Source organism: Narcine bancroftii, chromosome 7, assembly GCF_036971445.1.
Source record: "Narcine bancroftii isolate sNarBan1 chromosome 7, sNarBan1.hap1, whole genome shotgun sequence".
NCBI classification, from domain to species: Eukaryota; Metazoa; Chordata; class Chondrichthyes; order Torpediniformes; family Narcinidae; genus Narcine; species Narcine bancroftii.
This window is the reverse complement of record NC_091475.1, coordinates 188,249,379-188,270,427: the sequence shown is the minus strand read 5'-3', so window position 1 is coordinate 188,270,427 and position 21,049 is coordinate 188,249,379. Positions and strand designations below refer to the sequence as shown.

At 41.0% G+C, this 21,049-nt stretch overlaps 1 protein-coding gene across 2 annotated transcripts in view; it reads left to right on the top strand.

Annotated features, from left to right (window-relative positions):
• The first annotated feature begins 7 nt into the window (after nucleotides 1-7).
• vps36 (vacuolar protein sorting 36 homolog) overlaps nucleotides 8-21,049 on the top strand; it is a 68,118-nt gene continuing 47,076 nt past the window's right edge. The window contains exons 1-3 of one of the 2 annotated variants that reach the window (XM_069891748.1): nucleotides 8-1,222; nucleotides 7,637-7,705; nucleotides 10,834-10,904. In XM_069891748.1, coding sequence (XP_069747849.1) covers nucleotides 1,127-1,222; nucleotides 7,637-7,705; nucleotides 10,834-10,904 — 236 coding nt within the window. In that variant the 5' untranslated portion in view covers nucleotides 8-1,126. The remainder of the gene's footprint in view (nucleotides 1,223-7,636; nucleotides 7,706-10,833; nucleotides 10,905-21,049) is intronic. The other variant, XM_069891749.1, reaches the window with a different exon arrangement.

Below are 21,049 nucleotides of genomic sequence, written 5' to 3'. Positions count from 1 at the left end.
CGCTGGTGCCGGAAGTGAGCGGAGCCTGGACGGACTGACCAATCCTCCCCATGGATTTCTGACTGACCGTACCGCTGCTGCCCAGCAGGTGGTGGTGTCGCGGGCGTCGCTCGTGCCGGAAGTGAGCGGGGCCTGGACGGACTGACCAATCCTCCCCATGGATTTCTGACTGACCGTACCGCTGCTGCCCAGCAGGTGGTGGTGTCGCGGGCGTCGCTCGTGCCGGAAGTGAGCGGGGCCTGGACGGACTGACCAATCCTCCCCATGGATTTCTGACTGACCGTACCGCTGCTGCCCAGCAGGTGGTGGTGTCGCGGGCGTCGCTCGTGCCGGAAGTGAGCGGGGCCTGGACGGACTGACCAATCCTCCCCATGGATTTCTGACTGACCGTACCGCTGCTGCCCAGCAGGTGGTGGTGTCGCGGGCGTCGCTCGTGCCGGAAGTGAGCGGGGCCTGGACGGACTGACCAATCCTCCCCATGGATTTCTGACTGACCGTACCGCTGCTGCCCAGCAGGTGGTGGTGTCGCGGGCGTCGCTCGTGCCGGAAGTGAGCGGGGCCTGGACGGACTGACCAATCCTCCCCATGGATTTCTGACTGACCGTACCGCTGCTGCCCAGCAGGTGGTGGTGTCGCGGGCGTCGCTCGTGCCGGAAGTGAGCGGGGCCTGGACGGACTGACCAATCCTCCCCATGGATTTCTGACTGACCGTACCGCTGCTGCCCAGCAGGTGGTGGTGTCGCGGGCGTCGCTCGTGCCGGAAGTGAGCGGGGCCTGGACGGACTGACCAATCCTCCCCATGGATTTCTGACTGACCGTACCGCTGCTGCCCAGCAGGTGGTGGTGACGCGGGCGTCGCTCGTGCCGGAAGTGAGCGGGGCCTGGACGGACTGACCATTCCTCCCCATGGATTTCTGACTGACCGTACCGCTGCTGCCCAGCAGGTGGTGGTGTCGCGGGCGTCGCTGGTGCCGGAAGTGAGCGGAGCCTGGACGGACTGACCAATCCTCCCCATGGATTTCTGACTGACCGTACCGCTGCTGCCCAGCAGGTGGTGGTGTCGCGGGCGTCGCTCGTGCCGGAAGTGAGCGGGGCCTGGACGGTTCCGGCCGGGTGCCTTTCAGTGATGGACCGATTCGTGTGGGCGAATGGCTTGCTGGAGATGAACGAGACCCTGGTGATCCAGCAGCGCGGAATCCGACTGTACGATGGTGACGAAAAGGTCAGACGAGTGGGGCGGTGTTGTCTGGGCCCAGTCGTTCCGAGGGAACCAGGCCCCACGCGGAATTGGGCCTGGTCTTGGCTTCAGATTTCAATTCTTAAAATATTAACCTCAACATATTTGATTAAATCTACTTTTTTCTACCTATTAAGGAGACTGTAATAAAGACAACGTTATTAATGCCTGTGAACAGTCAAGATGTTTTAATCTGAAGGAATGTTTAGAAAGGACATGGCTATCATCAGATTACAGCCAAAAGTCATAAACATTTCCAATACTACTAAACTATTCTCTCTCGTCCCAAGCTGTCCTTTAACATTTATTTTCATAAAAGCCTTAAGAACAGTGAAGTGTAAAGCTAAGCAGTCTAAGGACTGGTCAGTACTTGGAAGGGAGACCACCTTGGGTTCTGTGAGGGCACTGGACAAAGTGACGACTCTGTCTGCCTTATGGTGGACAAAGTTAAAGACTTTCGTGTTATTACATTCTCAATGTAGTATTACATTTCAAGAATGGAATCGTTACATAACAATTACAGCACGGAAACAGGCCATTAGGCCCTTCTAGTCCGCACCGAACCAAACACCCCTTTCTAGTCCCACCTCCCTGCACAATGCCCATAACCCTCCATCTTCTTCTCATCCATATACCTGTCCAACCTTTTCTTAAATAATACAATTGACTCCGCCGCCACTATTTCTCCCGGAAGATCATTCCACACAGCTACCACTCTCTGAGTAAAGAAGTTCCCCCTCATGTTACCTCTAAACCTCTACCCCTTAATTCTTAACTCATGTCCTCTTGTTTTAATCTTTCCTCCTCTTAACGGAAATAGTCTATCCACATCCACTCTGTCTATCCCTTTCATAATCTTAAATACTTCTATCAAATCCCCTCTCAACCTTCTACGCTCCAAAGAATAAAGACCCAATCTGTCCAATCTCTCCCCATACCAGATGCTTAAACTCAGGCAACATTCTGGTAAACCTTCTCTGCACTCTCTCCACTCTATTTATATCCTTCCTATAATTAGGCGACCAGAACTGCACACAGAACTCCAAATTAGGCCGCACCAACGTCTTATACAATCTCAACATTACCTCCCAACTCCTATATTCCATGCAATGATTGATAAAGGCCAGCATACTAAAAGCCTTCTTCACCACCCTATTCATGTGAGTTTCTACCTTCAGGGAACGATGTACCGTTACTCCTAAATCTTTCTGCTCTTCTGTATTCCTCAATGGTCTCCCATTTACCACGTATGTCCTATTCTGATTCTTCTTACCAAAATGAAGCACCTCACACTTATCAGCATTGAATTCCATCTGCCATTTTTCAGCCCACTTTTCTAAGCAGCCCAAATCCCTCTGCAATCCTTGAAAACCTTCTTCATTATCCACTATTCCACCTATCTTAGTTTCATCTGCATATTTACTAATCCAATTCACCACCCCATCATCTAGATCATTAATGTATATAACAAACAACAATGGGCCCAATACAGATCCTTGAGGCACATCACTGGTCACCGGCCTCTAACCTGACAGACAATTATCCACTACCACCCTTTGGCCTCTCCCTTTCAGCCAATGTTCAATCCATTTGACTAGCTTAAAATTTATACCTAAAGACTGCACCTTCCTAACTAACCGTCCATGTGGTACCTTATCGAAGGCCTTACTGAAGTCCATATAGACAACATCCACTGCGCTACCCTCATCCACATTCCTAGTCACCTCTTCAAAAAATTCAATCAGATTGGTCAAACATGACCTTCCTCCCACAAATCCATGTTGAGTGCTCCTGATCAGACCCTGTCTATCCAGATGTTTATAAGTACTATCTCTAAGAATTTTCTCCATTAATTTACCTACCACAGACGTCAAACTTACAGGCCGATAGTTGCCAGGCTTCCTCCTTGAACCCTTTTTAAATAACAGAACCACATGCGCAATGCGCCAATCCTCCGGCACTATCCCCATATCTAATGACATTTGGAAAATTACCGCCAGAGCCTCTGCTATTTCCTCCTTCACTTCTCTCAATGTCCTGGGGAAGATCCCGTCTGGTCCCGGAGACTTATCCACCTTTATATTCTTCAAAAGCCTTAAAACTACACCTTTTGTAATCTCTATATTCCCCATATTTACCCAATTTGCTTTTTTTATCTCACATCTCCCAATATCCTTCTCCTTAGTGAATACCGAAGAAAAGAAACTGTTCAATATCTCCCCCATTTCTCTAGGCTCCACACACAGTTTTCCGCTCTGATTTTCTAAGGGACCAATTTTGTCTCTAGCTTTCCTCTTACCATTAACATATTTGTAGAACTCTTTTGGATTAGTTTTCACCCTGCTTGCCATAGTTTTCTCGTACCTTCTTTTAGCTTTCCTAATTCCTCTCTTAAGATTCCTCTTACATTCAATGTATCTTTCAAACATCTCCTTAACTCCATGCTTCTTATATCTAATGTACGCCTCCCTTTTTCTTCCTACCTTTAAAACACATGCTCAGTAACACGAGTGTCACAGTGGGCTCAAATTCACTTGGTCCGTCTCTAACACTCGTTGACTTAATCACTGCAGCCAACTTCCACCCTGACTTCATATTTACGGTCCCTCTCTAGCAACACCCTCCCTTTCCTCACTCTCTCTGTCTCCATCTCGAGAGACAAACTCTCAACAGACATCTACAAACCCAACAAGCTCCCGCAGCTACCTCAACTACACATCTTCACACCCTGTCCCCTGTACGGATTTCATTCCATTCTCTCAGTTTCTCCACCTCCGTCACAAGCATTCAGGATGAGGAGGGGGAGTAAACCATCTTTAACTTGTTTTGAGCCATGAAAGAAGCTTCAAGTCTCGGAGTCCTTGTGTATTACTAAATACACAACAAATAGGAGGTAAAGAGATATTACTGTTCATTTCAGGCCTGAGCCCTTCAACGCAAAAAGCAGACAGGCATCTTTACCTCCCATGGACGCTGTGAGACTGGCTGAGCTCCTCCAGCATTTACTGTGTGTTTTTACTACAATCACAGGGTCTGCATACTTCCGTGTTTCACATCACAGTGGGGGGGGGGGGGGGGAACCAAATTTTCGATCTACAAATACTACTTGATCTGCTAAATTCCTCCAGCAGTTTGTTTTGACTCTCTTTCTCAGATGGTCCCTGATTCACAGAGTGTTTTCATCATTTTATGTTTTTATTTCAGATTTCCAACATTTTCTGTTTTTAAAATTATTTGCTGTTGTCTTCCAAATGGGCCACCTATGCTTTGCTCTAGTTATGTTTATGGATGAAACTGCCATCCCTTTCAAAGATTTTGTCTTTTACTCCAAGGTATTGGAGGGGGGGGGGGCAGCATTTGATTTTTCCATCTGGATGGCATTAACGCAGACTTCTGTGGTTTCTGCAAGCCAATTCTCCATTCTTTCCCCTTCCCTTTCCCTTGCCATCTTTCCTCCAGCTCTCCACCCTCTTCCCTCTCCATTCACAGAGCTATCCCACATCCCCCTGCTTGCTGGTGTGCCCTCCTTCCCTTATTCACCTATTACCTCCTGCCTTTGGGACCGTGCTCCTCCACCTACCATTTTGTTTGGGCACCTGCTGACATTTTTTAATTCCTCGATGAAGTGCTCAATCCCAAAACGTTGGTTATGTATCTTTATCTTTCTTTGACCAACTGTGTTTCTCCAGCGTTTTGTTTTTACTCAACCACGGTGTCTGCAGACTTTTGTGTTTTACTTTTGTCTTTTTGCTGTTGGCTTCTGCGGCCCACAGCCTGATAGGGTGAAAACCTGCCAGATTGGGTTATCTCTGTGGACCAGCTGCCTGGGGCCTGCATAGCTGAAGGTGGACATAACCTCCCTTGCTGTCCCATTCTTGTATGCCCATTCTCTTGCTTGTATTGGGTGCTGTATTGCCACTGATTGTAAACCATTTGTGTCATTTGAATAGGACAGTCAATTCCCCCAGCATTAAAAATAATAATGTAGCAGCCGTGTAGCGAGCCAAGTGGGAACTATCACCGGTGTGGTTCTTTGGTGGGTGCATGGGACCATAAGACAGACAGCTGGGTACTCACCCATTTAATGGATCGCACGCGTGCAGTGCAGCGTGCCGAATAACGGCACGTTAGTTTGCGGAGTCTCCTGCCAGAAGGCGCGGGACCCCCACTGTGCTTAACTTAAACCTGCCGGTCCTGTGGATCAGCAGCAAGCTTATAATGATGTCCCACCCTGTCCCGTGGAGCCTCGGACGTGAGGTATATAAAAGAAGCCTGTAAAGTCCAAATAAAACAGTCTTGCGTTGACTAACCTGGTGTATGTGTATTGCTTTAGTAGCTCTACCGAAGTAGCCGCTACAATAATATGTGTTTATGTAAAGCAGTGGTGTGATGTTGCATATCTTCACAAGACTGAAACCCTTCATGTGGTAGAAGGAAAAGTCCCCTGAAAAACTTTCATTTTTGATATTATTTTGCTTTTCTCACCAGCCCTGGCTTTTGTTTGAAAACTTGTGAAATGTAATCTGCTTCTTGCCCTTTGAAAGTGTTGTACTTAAACTTTGTGTCCTGCCATTCTCTCCTTTGAGTACTGTCAGCTTCATGCCTGGGTTTTCCGCACGAATTTTAGCTCACTCTTTGAACCACCAGGTGGCGCCATGGAGCAATGGCGGCCTACTAACAAATATTTTGTTTGCAACATTATCCCAAATTCAAGTTTATCACAGTATCTCTCCAGACAATGGTGCAAGCACAAAACCACACAATGCACAGTACATAAAGATCACAGAAATAATCAAAATAAATGTTTCTATAAATATTTAGGGCCGATTTCCAGGTTACAGGATACTGTTCATCATCTCACAGCTGGAGGAAGGAAGCTATTCTCCAGCCTGGCAGTCCTGATTTTGATGCTCCTGTTCGAGATACTTTGTGCTGGACAGAACTCCCAGTTAGTGTTGTCTAAAGGAAAGGGAGACCCCAGTGATCCTCTCTGCTCTTTTAATGATCCTCTGAACAGACTTCTGGTCTGATGCTTTGCAGCTACCAATGATGCACCCAGAAAGAACACTCCTTGTGCTCCTGTTAAAGGGTATCAAGCTAGGAGCTAGCAGCTTTGCCCTACTCAGCATCCTCTCCTTTGGATGTGTAGGTGTTGCTGCCCTTCCTGACTAATGAAGAGGTGCTGTGAGTACAGAATAAGTTGTCCTTGTATGAACACCACAGATCTTTGTGCTCTCCACTCTTGCCATGAGAGAACTATTGATGTGTAGTGGAGATTGGATGACCTTCATCCTCCTGAAGTCCACAATCATATCCTTTGTCCTGTCCATGTTGAGACTTGGTTATTATTCTTGTACCATTTTACAAGTCTTTCAACCTCCTCTCTGAAATGCGACTCATCATTTTTGCTGATGACGCCAACTACTGTTGTATCATCTGTTGGAATGAATCTGACAATGTAGTCGTAAGTAAGCACACTTGCTGAGGCATGCCAATGCTCATCGTGACAGGACTTGAGGTTTTGTTGTCAGCCCAGACAGACTGTGGGCTTTTCCTCAAGAAGTTCAGGATCCAGTTGCCGAGAGGGGTGTTGAGTCCCAGTGAGGATGGTTTATCCACTTACCTCAGGGGTGTGATTGCGTTGGACACTGAGCTGAAGTTAGTGAGCAGGCATCGTTCTCCAGTCGGGTCAGGATGGAGTGAAGGGTCAAGGCTATTGTATCATCTGTGGACAGATTTGGATGGTAGGCAAACTGGATTGAGTCCAATATCACTGGAAGGTGCTCTTTGATGAGTTCCATCACCGGCCGCTCAAGGCAATTCATGATTGTAGATGTCATAAACACTGGGCGGTAGTTGTTCAGTCCGGTTACTGTCGCTTCCTTGGGCACAGGGATGATGGTGGCTGCCTTGAATCCTGCAGTGACAGTGGACTGCTGTAGTGAGATGCTGAAGATATTCGTTTCAATTAAAATAACTATTTTAATAAATGTATAACAACAACGTTGAACTGTTTATATATCACTTTGAACACTGAAATTGTACCCTGCAATACCTAAGGAGCTTTCAACCTCATGCATTTGGATTAAACTTTGTTTTCAAAGTGACATATGTTCATCATTTGAAGAGTCGAAGCATATAGTCTTAAAAACCTCCTCTGGAATACTTAATTGTGTACCCTTGTGACTTTTTAAATATAAAGATGGCACCCTACTCAGAACTGTCTTAACACTGGAATTGGACCTTTAAGTACATTGTGAGGTTGCCTTTGTCCCTAATAATATTGAGTCGGAGAAACCTTTCTCTCGTATTATAAATAATGCCTGACTATAATCCAAATGTTCTGGAAAAATACACCAGCTGATACAAATTTAATTCAATATAATTTCTCTTTTGCAGACAAAATTTGACTTGGGAACTCTTATGCTTAGCACACACAGATTACTTTGGAGAGACCACAAAAAATCTGTAAGTTTCTTGAAAGAAATTTTAGTAGTATCATGTAAAGATTTATTTTAAATTAAAAATGTTTAATTTCTTAAATGCTTATGCATCAAAAATAAATTGTTATTAATATGGTTTTAATACTGCATCAAAGGTGAGGTGCTATACAGGAGCTTGAATTGTTGAAAATTATCATACAGCAATATTAGGATCTATTCAAACCAGTGATCATATCTTGGTCAAGAAAGTTAGATTTAAAACCAGGGAATTCCACAGGGGTTGCATAGGGCAATTAAAATCAGATATTCAAGAGGCCAGGATTGATGAACAACAGATATTTCAATGGCTGCAACATTGGAAGAGATTGCCAAGTTGGGTGAAGGAGAGACACCATTATTGGATTTAGAAAAACGAATGAGTATTTTGTTAAGATTCCTGAACTTACTAAGTAGCTAATTGCAAACACTTTAGATTAAAAGTGACCAGGACTTTGTGTGAGTTAAAAGAAAAAAATAGCAGAGTTATGGATGTATTATGATGGAAGTGTGGAACGAGTTTTAAGAAGAATTTGGAATTGTACATGGATGGGAGAGGTATGGAGGGCTATGAACTGGGTATAGGTCAGTGGGATTAGGCAGGAAAATGGTTTGGCACAGACTAGAAGGGCCCTGTGTGTGTTCTATAGTTTTAAGCTTTTTAAAATGTTAGAAAAGTCAAACTTCAAGGTGATATTTGCATTGCTGAATGTAAACTGAGCAGAGACATGGGTGATTTTATAGTTGGTGATGAGTTTATATTCAGAGGCTTCTTTCAAAGTCAGATAGCATGGCAAGCATGCAAGCAATCCAGTTCAGCATTTGATTTGGAGAGGGGTGGAGGCAGTGGCTTGGGTTAGAATCCCTGGAGAGGATTAATAGCAGTATATTAATTTTCCCATTATTAGAGGAAATTTCTGCTCCCCAGGCCTGGATGTTAGACAAACATTGTAATTAGAATGGAGCAATCAAGAGAAGCACTGAAGAAGAGCCAGATGTTGTCAGTTTACATATGAAACATTTTTGTAATGGTAAAAGAATTAGAGGATGTATGGATTGGGGTGCAAAGTGGATCTCTGATACACAATCAGCCAGGGGTTTATAAAAGAACCAGCTCAAGGGAATCTCTAGCCAATTTTTGTTTCTCAGTTCATATCAAGGGTTAGTGATATTTGATAAAACTCCAGATGTTGGGGTAGCAGGAAAATTAAGCATTACAGCTCTTTCAGTTTTCATGTCTGGAACCAGGAGAGGGCAGTACCATCCAGTTGAGAGGGTTTGCAATGTTGTCAAAATTTGACTGTATTTGGTTTGTCTGTGTTGTTGACCTCATTGGTTATAAAATAGAAGGGAACGGTCACTTAATAGCTGGGATTCGAGAAAGGTGCTGATGGCAACAAGGCCTGGGCACTGAAGGCTTTCTGAACATGTCAGAGCTTTGGATTTAGAGCTCAGGTTACCGATGAATCAAACAGGAGTCTTTGTGTATGCAGAGGCTGCAGGAGCGCTGGAGGCAGATCCACAGACACTCAGTGACTCTCTTTTGCTTCCCTTTCTCTCTCACTGTCAGGGTCGCTGGGCGACACTAATGGGAACACCATCTTTCCATGACATTAAAGGAATCTTGAATGTACTATTCATGCTATGAGCTACAAGATTTATAACCCTTGTACAGAACAATTACTCAAACCAAAAATTGTGATCCTGTTGCTCTCTGATTGACAGACATGAATAAATCAGCTGAACATCATTACTTGTGACGAGTTAGTTGACTGAGGACCTAGTGAAACTGTTTAAAATTTAATTATCACCAAGTATGTTTTTTTAATATTTGTGTCTAGTGCAGAGAATGATCATTTTAATGAATGCAGGTTTTGTCAGATAAGGTAGCCAGTTATTACATACTGGAGAAACTTGGTTTATTTGGGCCTTGGCTGAAACAATTGTGTACAGTATTCATTGTCCATCCTTTTCTTGTTATGGCAAGATGCTAAATTCATGAGCTCCAACAACATGGAAAAGATGCACAGTCAGTAGGAAGAGCTGTTTTAGAGCGTTGCACTGTCATACCTTGCTGGTTTGAGGATGGTCTAAAATTAAATGTAAAAACCAGTTGATAATGCTTCATTGAAGTGCCTCTGGAAAATTTTTCTACATTAATGTGGAGATGTTATAAATATATTAAGCAAAACAAATGAAACGGATGTAAAAAAAAACGATCTGCTAGAGGAAATCAGTGGGTGGAGCAGCATCAGTGGGAGAAAAAGAAAAGTCAGTATTTTAGGCTGGAACCTTCTAACACAGTGGTTCTCAAAATGGTTCCCACCTCCCCCGCTTCCCCCCCCCCCCCCCCCACTCACATTCTAACTTAAGCAATCCCTATGCCATAAGTGCTCTGTGATTAGTAAAGGATTTGCTTAAGGTGGTTTGTGAATGGAAAGAAAAAGTTTGAAAACCACTGTTTTAATCGTACCTAATTGACTTGTTATGTGCACAGTTTCATAACTGCAAAGGAAATGGGGCAATGACAGTTTTTCTCAAGCCAAATATTTCAATTGGGTCTAATGTAAGTTTAGGGGGCAGTTTGAAAATGACTGCTGTAACAAGACAATGAAGGGTTCTGGACTAAACTTGAATTTCTCTGGCGGATTGTTTTGCTCCAGATTCTAGCATTTGCAGTCTCTTGTGTGCCCCAAATGAAGCAAATAGTCTTTTATAAATAATAAAATCACATTAACAAATCTGATTAATTTTTAATAATAGTCCTGTTATATCAATTTATTTCTGTCATGTTGGAATACATTAAATTATTTTCAGCTTTGTTTCATTTTTTAATATTGAATCAAAAAGTTCAAAATGCTGGAAATGTGAAATAAAAGCAGAAAATACTGGAATGGTTATTTGCAGGGTGGGAGAGTGTTTCAGAACAGGGGCAAGATTAGTTACTTTTTTAAAAATTTGGATTTGATCTGCTATCCAATTTTTTTTTGGAGTATTTCCAGTATCCTTATGATTTTATTGGTGATGATAAGTGGTTACCTGCATTCTGGAATATTTAAATTGCAAAGTTGATGAAGTTTAGCCACTAAATTATTTCTTCTTTTGGTGTTAATGTAGGATTGCTGCATTGCGCTACCTCTGTCACAGATCATTTTCTTTGAAGAGCAGGCAGCTGGAATAGGAAAAAGGTCAGACTTTAAACAATAAACTTCTGTAAACTCATCATATTCTTCATCCATGATCTCGTAAATCACTGTATTTAACCATTGGTTTTAATTGATTCTGATTAAAGCATTTATCAAAGATTTTGGTTTGGGAAGTGGTCCCGTGATGGAGTAGCGACTGGTCCAGTGGACCCAGCCCTCTCCAGAGAAATGTTTTTTTAAAAAAGTGGTAGAAAAACAAAGCTGTGAGTCACAAAGCTTAAAAATCATTAGTTTAACATTGAAAGAAAAGTCTGAAGATGGCACCAAAGAAGGAGAAACCAGCAACGATCAATAAAGTGTCAGAAGACAAAAAGGAAGGCCTGACATGTGCTCCAGATCTGGTAGCTCTCCTAAAGAAGGCAGCCCAACCTGCGAGGCTGGTAGGTGAGCAGCATCGGGGCAGCGTCACGGGCTCCAGCGGTGGATGGCGGAGTCGGGGAAAGGGATGCCAATGTGCATGCGCGACTCCTCATGCATGCACGGAATGCATTTCAATCAAGGCATGGAAAAGTGCAGACGCCAGCAGCGAGCCGCTACAAGCATAATAGAAATGAACACAGAAGAAACGGCTGTGGAAGCAGGCTCAATATCAAGTGAAGAAATGGAACAAGAGATAGAAGCTTTGGAAGAAAGATGCAGAAGATAATGAAAGGAAAAAGCCAAACACAAATGGTAGATATAAAGTACTTTGATGACCAGATGAGAATAATGATGGAAACATTGATGTCAGAGATTAAAGTTAACAGAGACTGTGTACTGGAAGCAGATGCAAAAATTCAATGCATGAAAAATGTAATAATTGATATGAAAAAACAAATTGAAGTAGAAGAGAGAGGGAAAAGCGTGGAAATGGAAATGACTGTATTTTTAAATTTTTTTATTTTTCACACTATGAACCATATCAACCAAAATATGTACAAATACGTGGTCTTTTCTCCCTTTTTTCCCCCCTTTCCTTCCCTCCCCTCTACCCACCCCCCTCCAAAACCCATAAATATTCAACATATACAATAAAACCATAAAACAATATCTTCACACAAATAAACAAGAAAAATGTGTCATCTATTTATTTCACACTGAATCTAGTCGTTTTGTCGTCTTATCATTTTCATTTTAGGGGATGGAGGTCGTAGGCAAGCTCTCTCTGATATGTTCCATGTATGGTTCCCAAATTTGTTCAAACATTGTGACTTTATTTTTTAAATTAGATGTTATTTTTTCCAATGGAATACATTTATTCATTTCCATGTACCCTTGCTGTATTCTCATGCTGTCTTCCATTTTCCAAGTTGACATTATACATTTTCTTGCTATCGCTAAGGCTATCATAATGAATGTTTTTTGCACTTTATCCAATTTGAGGCCTAAATTCTCTATTTCTTATGTTACTTAAAAGAAATATCTCTGGTTTTTTTGGTATGTTATTTTTTTGTAATTTTATTTAGTACCTGATTTAGTTCTTCCCAAAACATATTTACTTTCATACATGCCCAAGTAACATGTAATGTTGTTCCCATTTCCTTCTTACAGTGAAAACATCGATCCGATAATGTTGAATCCCATATTTTTAATTTTTGAGGAGTGATATGTACCCTGTGTAGCCAATTCTACTGTATCATGCGTAACCTTGTGTTTATTGTATTCTTCATAGTTCCAGAACATAACTTTTCCCATACTTCATTTTTTATCTTTATGTTTAGATCCTTTTCCCACTTCTGCTTAGGTTTATAGTTTTTTTCATTTTCCTTATCTTGCAGCTTAATGCACATGTTGGTTATAAATCTTTTAATTATCATTGTGTCTGAAATCACATATTCAAAGCTGCTTCCTTCTGGTAATCTCAGTCTGTTTCCCAATTTATCCTTTAAGTAAACTTTCAGTTGATGATGTGCAAACATTGTACCATGAGTTATTCCATATTTGTACTTCAACTGTTCAAATGTTAATAAATTATTTCCCAAAAAATTTAAAATTGGTTTATTTGCAGATGATATTATTGTATATTTAACACATTCCAAAAAAATCAATAAGGAGGTTGTATATTACCAAATTGAAAGAATATGGGGCGCTATCAGAATATAAAGTTCACACGGATAAAAGTGAAGTGATGCCAATTAACACAACTGATTATACACAATGTAAAAAGGAATCTTCTTTTAAATGGCAGTTACAGACACTACATTATTTAGGTATCAGAATAGATAATAATTTAAATTATTATATAATTAATGAAAAAAATACAAGAGGATTTAGAGAAATGGAAGGATTTACCGATAACTCTAATAGGGAGGGTAAACTGCATTAAAATGAACATATTTCCATGATTACAATACTTATTTCAAACATTGCCTATTCCCTTAACTGGGGAATTTTTTTAAAAATTGAATAAATTAATAAGAAAATTCTTATGAAAAGATGAGAAACCAAGAATAACTTTGGATCAGGTATCATTGTCATATAAAGAAGGGGATTGCAGTATTAATTTTAAAAATTACTATAGGGCAGCCCAATTACGATTCTTGTCAAATTTTTATCCGGTAGGAGAAAGACCGGCTTGGCTTAGGATAGAACTATATAAACTAGAGGAAAATGTTTCGGAACATTTACTCTCTAAGTGGAATGAGAAACTAGTGCAACATAATAAATTACCAATATTGCACTATATATTAAAAATATGGAGTAGAATACATCAAGAATGAAAGACGATCAACTACCAAACACCAAATATGTTGGTAAAACAAAATCAATTAATTCCTTTTACAATGAATAATCTATTTTTTAAGGAATGGACAAGAAAATAAATTACAAGAATAAAAGACTGCTTTCTGGACAATACCTTACTGACATTTGAACAGCTAAAAGATAAATATGGAATATTATATGGCTCAATATTTTCATATTATCAATATTAAAACATATTTAAAAGAAAAGCTGGGAACTGATTTAAGGTTGCCTGAAGTTAGTTGCTTTGAATATATAACTATGGATACTTTGATAGTTAAAAAATGTATTACAAATATGTATATGAAATTACAAAACAAAGGAAAAAATGAGGTAATGTACAGACCCAAACAACATTGGGAAAATGATGTAAATATAGAAATGAAGAATGAAACTTGAATGGAACTATGTGCAGGTGCCATGACAAATACAATAAATGCTCTGATTCGGATGATACAATATAACTGGCTCCATGTTACACCTCAAAAATTAAAAGACTGGAATCCTACACTATCTGATTAGTGTTTCCGCTGTAAACAAGAAATTAGTACAATTTGGACATGTGCCAAAGTAAAACCCTTTTGGGAAGATATAACTTCAAAATTAAATTGAATTACAAAAAAATAGGATACCAAAAGACCCAAAAATCATTCTGTTAAGCAATATAAAGGATAAAGAGTTAAAATTAAATTTAGATAGATTTCAAAAACGATTTATTAAGATTGCATTAGTGGCAGCAAAAAATGTGTTATGATAATTTGGAAAATGGAAACACCTTTTAAAATACAATGGTGGTACTTAGAAATGAACAATTGTATTCTATTTTTAAAAAAATTGATAATTTGAGAGACAATTACACTCAATTTGAACAAATTTGGGACCCATATATAAAGTTTATTAGTAACCACCAACTTCAAACCTCCAACTCTTAATGAGACATGTTATACTTATGGAAATAGTGGAACATATAATATTTTGAGGATACTTTTTTTCTTGTCTTTTCTTTCTGTTCTTTTTTCTTTGTATAGTTATTTAAGGGGTGGAGATGGAGGGAGGCTGGGGAGAAAATGGAAAATGTCACTGTGTATATTTATATACTGAGTTTGTGTATATATCTTTATTGATATGGTATATTGGGAAGTATTAAATAAAAATTTTAAAAAGTGTATTGGCTTGGATTTTGTGTAAAGAATACTGCCAGTCCTGTGTGGAGTTCTGACATTTTTATCGTTGATTCCTTCCAGCAGCAGCTCTCGTTATGAAGCCTCTGTTCAATCTGCTGTCTGGTGATGCCAAATCTATTCAGCGGACAGATGAAAGGCAAAATGCTTTCATAAAGACAAAGGAACTATTAGCTCAAGCAACCATGCTCAGTTATCCAGAACAAATTGCAGCCATCATCCTTTCAACAAATGCATCTGATGTGGCCATAGGGGGCACTCTGCAGCAGTATGTTGATGGTCAATGGAAGCTATTGGCATTCCTTAGCCGCCACTTCCGTGAGGCCGAAAAAAAAACCCAGCACCTTTGATAAAGAGCTCCTAGCCATATATTTGTCCATCCATCACTTCCGTTACTTTTTGGAAGGCAGACACTTCACAGACAATAAACCCTTGACCTTTGCTTTTTCAAAGGTGTTGGAGCCTGGTCAGCTCAACAACAGTGGCAGTTATCCTTCATTTCAGAATTCTCTACTAGAATAATGCTCATTTCTGGAAAAGACAATGTAGTGGCTGATGTACTTTCCCACTCCGTTGTGCTTGAGGTATTGGCTATGGACTGTGGTATTGACTATGAGGCTTTTGCTTCTGCCCAAATGTAAGACGGTGAGATGGAGTTATATTGCATTTGAAATTTTTTGGTGAAAAATCAAGCAAAACAGTTAGGCAAGCAAGCAGCTTAGAAACCAACAGTTGATCAACCAGCAAATGTTGTTTTTAAATCTCAAGGGTAAAAGGCCTGGACTTGGCCTTGGGAATGTGGGTGCTGAGTATATTCAGAGTGAGTTCAATAGATTTTTTTTGGAATGCAGAGAAATTAAGGGATTGGGAATTGGGTGGGAAAGTGGAATCATTAACTATAGCCCCTTTCCCTGTGGGTTAACCATCCAATTTAGCTTGTTCATTCCTAGTAATTGCATGGTGTGAAATGTCCCAATCTGGCATGGCAAGTTAAATTCAACTAGACTCTGACACTTGGTGGGCGCAAGTGTCAAAGCTGGGCCAAGTTAACTCACTAATTGCCTTTTGGCAGTGCAAAAGCACAACCTGCTCTCACATTGTCACCACTGGAGGCGGGACCCCCTTAAAATGCTGGGTTGCCGATTTACTGATAAATCGTGGTGCAGTGGGAAAGGCTCCCGAGGGGCAGCTTGCTTGGTAAGTTTACACATTTCCTAGGAGGGTTGACAGTGTGAAAGGGTATGATTTTGTTGAATGATGGAGCATACTAAATTTGATATCATTCATAAAAGATTAACTGTATTTCATACATTCTTTTCCATACTTTTTTTCTGCTAATCAGAGTTAACAATGTTTTGATGGTTAACCTATTTAAAAGTTGTTACTAATTAAGTTTACTTAAGATCAATATGATTATGTACTCTTTTTAAATAGTAAAATGTTTTGTGTGTTGAATTCAGTCAGACAAATCAAATATAATAAACTTAGTGTCATTTGGGTTCTCAACAGTTAATCAAGGAAGTGTGCAGATGCTAGGGGTCAAGTCCAGTGCACAAATGTGCTGGAGAATCTCAACAGATCATGCAGCACCCAGAGGAAGCAAAGGTTAGCCAATGACTTGAACAGGCCCAAAATGTTATTACCCTTTGCTTCCTCTGGATGCTGCATGACCTACATAGGAACATAGGAAGTAGGAACAGGAGTAGGCCAAAAATGGCCGATCGAGCCTGCTCCGCCATTCAATACGATCATGGCTGATCTAATTTAAGACCTAACTCCACCTACCTGCCTTCTCCCCATATCCCCTAATTCCTCTATCGTGTAAAATAAACCTGCTGAGTTTCTCCAGAGCACTCAACAGATAATATTGTTACAGTAGACATGACGGAGATAATGGGGAAATCAGGGCAAGTGAAAAGGGACAAAATTGGGTGATTCTGGAATGGACAGACCGCAAAGCAGTCATGTCAGATGTTAAAGTTATGAAGAGTGAGGTTATAGTCACAGTGGGGTAGTTAAAAAGAGGGTTTAAATGTGAAATAAAACGGAAGTGAAAGATGCTTGTTGGAAAATAACTCAAATTGTGAAATAAAAGGGAAAGTAATTATTTGTTTTGAAGGATCATTCCAGCCTTACCATTAGTAAAGCTTTCATGTCTGCAAATTGAAGACTAGATGTCTGGAGTTTCCCTGTATTTTGCAGGGCTTAAATGACATGATTTCAGGAAAAAATATACTCACAAGTATATTGGTTGTATAGTCAATTGCTTATTTATGATTTTGTTAATCACCACTGATTTCCTCAAAACCATTGTGATCTTTCTGATTCGGCGTCAGATCCTATCTTTAAATCATTTCTTAAAATAATGTTTGACAATGAATTGATAAAAACTTTGAAATAAAAGACAGAAAAATGATGTTTTATTTTCACAGATATTATTTCCAATAAGAAATAGTAACTAAAGGTCATAATTTGTTCTAAGAGAGTCTCTGTTTATATATTTTTCATACCTGAAAGGATAATGTAGTGTGTTGCTTTTGGCACTGAATCTAACTGAAGCTTTTGTTTTGGTAGGAAGTGTGTGCTTTAACAAGGTTTTACAGTAATTAATGAGTTTAGTTTATTATTTTTATGGGAAGTGCCTATGATCATTTTGCACTTGATCTTTTGGCTTTCCAAGATTACTTTGACTTTCCGGAAAAGGAGGAAGAAATGGGGGAGAGTTGATTCAACAGTAGTGTAATTAATGTTGATAGTATAGTAGGTAACTAAACTTGTTTTTAAGCCTGGGCTTGAGGTATTTAATAATTTATGGCAGAGTCAACTATGAATGATTTAATAATGTAGCTCTTTTATCTTGTATTTTAAATAAGTTACTGTCATGTCAATGCTCTAAATAAATAAAAATGTAAAGAAAATCAACACTAATTTTTCAGAATGCATTCCTATTTTCAAAAAGACATAGAAGAAGGGCTTTGTTTGATATATTTAAAAATGGCTTCTCGTTTCCTTAATGTTATTTACGAGAACTCTCGAGAATCTATCCCTGAAGCCCTTGTTTCGAATCTATGTTCTTTCAGTCATCGGTACCATCTGAAAACATGAACTTCAGCCTGTTTCTTTTGATTGTATACTCTTTGAGCAAATGTTGGCTGGAACTAAATATAGAGCAACCATCGTCTTTGCTCACAAATTCTGGCTGCTCCTTGGCATTTCATTGATGCTAACTCAAACTAATTACAACCATAGTGCAATTTTGACCCTGAGATTACCTTCAAGACATTTATTGAAACATCCATTTTCCACTTCTGTACACTAATCTTTCTTATATTGCCCATTGCAGCTAATGTGAGGAGTGTACTACTTCCCAAGCAACCTTTTCACCTTATCAAACATCTCTCTCACCTTTGGCAGAGACTGCATCGACCTCATCAACTGGAGTTGGTCAGAGAATCTGCCTAAGAAACTTAGAAAATAAATTCCCACAGGATCTGATGTTATTTTTATTGAGTAATATTAAGGCTGGTCATCACCCTGTACAAAAACAAAGGCGAGAAATCGGACTGTTCAAACTACAGGGGATCACGCTGCTCTCCATTGCAGGCAAAATCTTCGCTAGGATTCTCCTAAATAGAATAATACCTAGTGTCGCCGAGAATATTCTCCCAGAATCACAGTGCGGCTTTCGCGCAAACAGAGGAACTACTGACATGGTCTTTGCCCTCAGACAGCTCCAAGAAAAGTGCAGAGAACAAAACAAAGGACTCTACATCACCTTTGTTGACCTCACCAAAGCCTTCGACACCGTGAGCAGGAAAGGGCTTTGGCAAATACTAGAGCGCATCGGATGTCCCCCAAAGTTCCTCAACATGATTATCCAACTGCACGAAAACCAACAAGGTCAGGTCAAATACAGCAATGAGCTCTCTGAACGCTTCTCCATTAACAATGGCGTGAAGCAAGGCTGTGTTCTCGCACCAACCCTCTTTTCAATCTTCTTCATCATGATGCTGAACCAAGCCATGAAAGACCTCAACAATGAAGACGCTGTTTACATCCGGTACCGCACGGATGGCAGTCTCTTCAATCTGAGGCGCCTGCAAGCTCACACCAAGACACAAGAGCAACTTGTCCGTGAACTACTCTTTGCAGACGATGCCGCTTTAGTTGCCCATTCAGAGCCAGCTCTTCAGCGCTTGACGTCCTGTTTTGCGGAAACTGCCAAAATGTTTGGCCTGGAAGTCAGCCTGAAGAAAACTGAGGTCCTCCATCAGCCAGCTCCCCACCATGACTACCAACCCCCCACATCTCCATCGGGCACACAAAACTCAAAACGGTCAACCAGTTTACCTATCTCGGCTGCACCATTTCATCAGATGCAAGGATCGACAATGAGATAGACAACAGACTCGCCAAGGCAAATAACGCCTTTGGAAGACTACACAAAAGAGTCTGGAAAAACAACCAACTGAAAAACCTCACAAAGATAAGCGTATACAGAGCCGTTCTCATACCCACACTCCTGTTCGGCTCCGAATCATGGGTCCTCTACCGGCATCACCTACGGCTCCTAGAACGCTTCCACCAGCGTTGTCTCCGCTCCATCCTCAACATTCATTGGAGCGCTTTCATCCCTAACGTCGAAGTACTCGAGATGGCAGAGGTCGACAGCATCGAGTCCACGCTGCTGAAGATCCAGCTGCGCTGGGTGGGTCACGTCTCCAGAATGGAGGACCGTCGCCTTCCCAAGATCGTGTTATATGGCGAGCTCTCCACTGGCCACCGTGACAGAGGTGCACCAAAGAATAGGTACAAGGACTGCCTAAAGAAATCTCTTGGTGCCTGCCACATTGACCACCGCCAGTGGGCTGATATCGCCTCAAACCGTGCATCTTGGCGCCTCACAGTTTGGCGGGCAGCAACCTCCTTTGAAGAAGACCGCAGAACCCACCTCACTGACAAAAGGCAAAGGAGGAAAAACCCAACACCCAACCCCAACCAACCAATTTTCCCCTGCAACCGTGTCTGCCTGTCCCGCATCGGACTTGTGAGCCACAAACGAGCCTGCAGCTGACGTGGACATTTACCCCCTCCTTAAATCTTCATCCGCGAAGCCAAGCCAAAGGAAAAAGAAATATTAAGGCTATAAGGCCAACATTAAAATTAAATATCTATCAAACTGTATTTGTGTTAATTGCTTTAGCAGTTTCTGGGAAATGTATTGCAATATCATGTAAGTCAGAAATAGACTTGGGCATGGAAAGATGGCATGAAGAACTTCACACTTGTATACCATTAGGGAAGATTACTTATAATTTTTAAGATAAATATGATTTTTTGGAAAATATGACACACATATTTCCAAAATTTGGGTATGCATGTTTATGAAAACCTCACTTCTCGGTAACCTCATATAGATTTTATAGTACAATTATTTTTTTTTGGCATCCTCTTTTTTTTTCTTTCCTTTATTCTTTTTCGAAGGGTGGAGGGGAGGTGGGTTGGGAGCATTGGATAACATATGCCACATGTATAATTTTTTAAAAATAATTTTTGGAATTGAATGTAATGTAATTATGACTATAGTTTAAAATTCATGAATAAAATTTTAAAAAGAAACCTAGAAAATAGGAGAGGGTTGTCTCAGCCTTCGAGCCTATTCCACCATCCAATATGATCATGCTTTTCATCCCAATGTAGTGTCCTGCTCCAGATTTCTCCCCATATCCTTTAACTCCTCTTTTTTTTTTGGCTTGGCTTCGCGGATGAAGATTTATGGAGGGGGTAAATGTCCACGTCAGCTGCAGGCTCGTTTGTGGCTGACAAGTCCGATGCGGGACAGGCAGACACGGTTGCAGCGGTTGCAGGGGAAAATTTGTTGGTTTGGGTTGGGTGTTGGGTATTTCCTCCTTTGTCTTTTGTCAGTGAGGTGGGCTCTGCGGTCTTCTTCAAAGGAGGTTGCTGCCCGCCGAACTGTGAGGCGCCAAGATGCACGGTTTGAGGCGATATCAGCCCACTGGCGGTGGTCAATGTAGCAGGCACCAAGAGATTTCTTTAGGCAGTCCTTGTACCTCTTCTTTGGTGCACCTCTGACACGATGGCCAGTGGAGAGCTCGCCATATAACACGATCTTGGGAAGGCGATGTTCCTCCATTCTCGATGTTAGGGATGAAGTTGCTCCAATGAATGTTGAGGATGGAGCGGAGACAACGCTGGTGGAAGCGT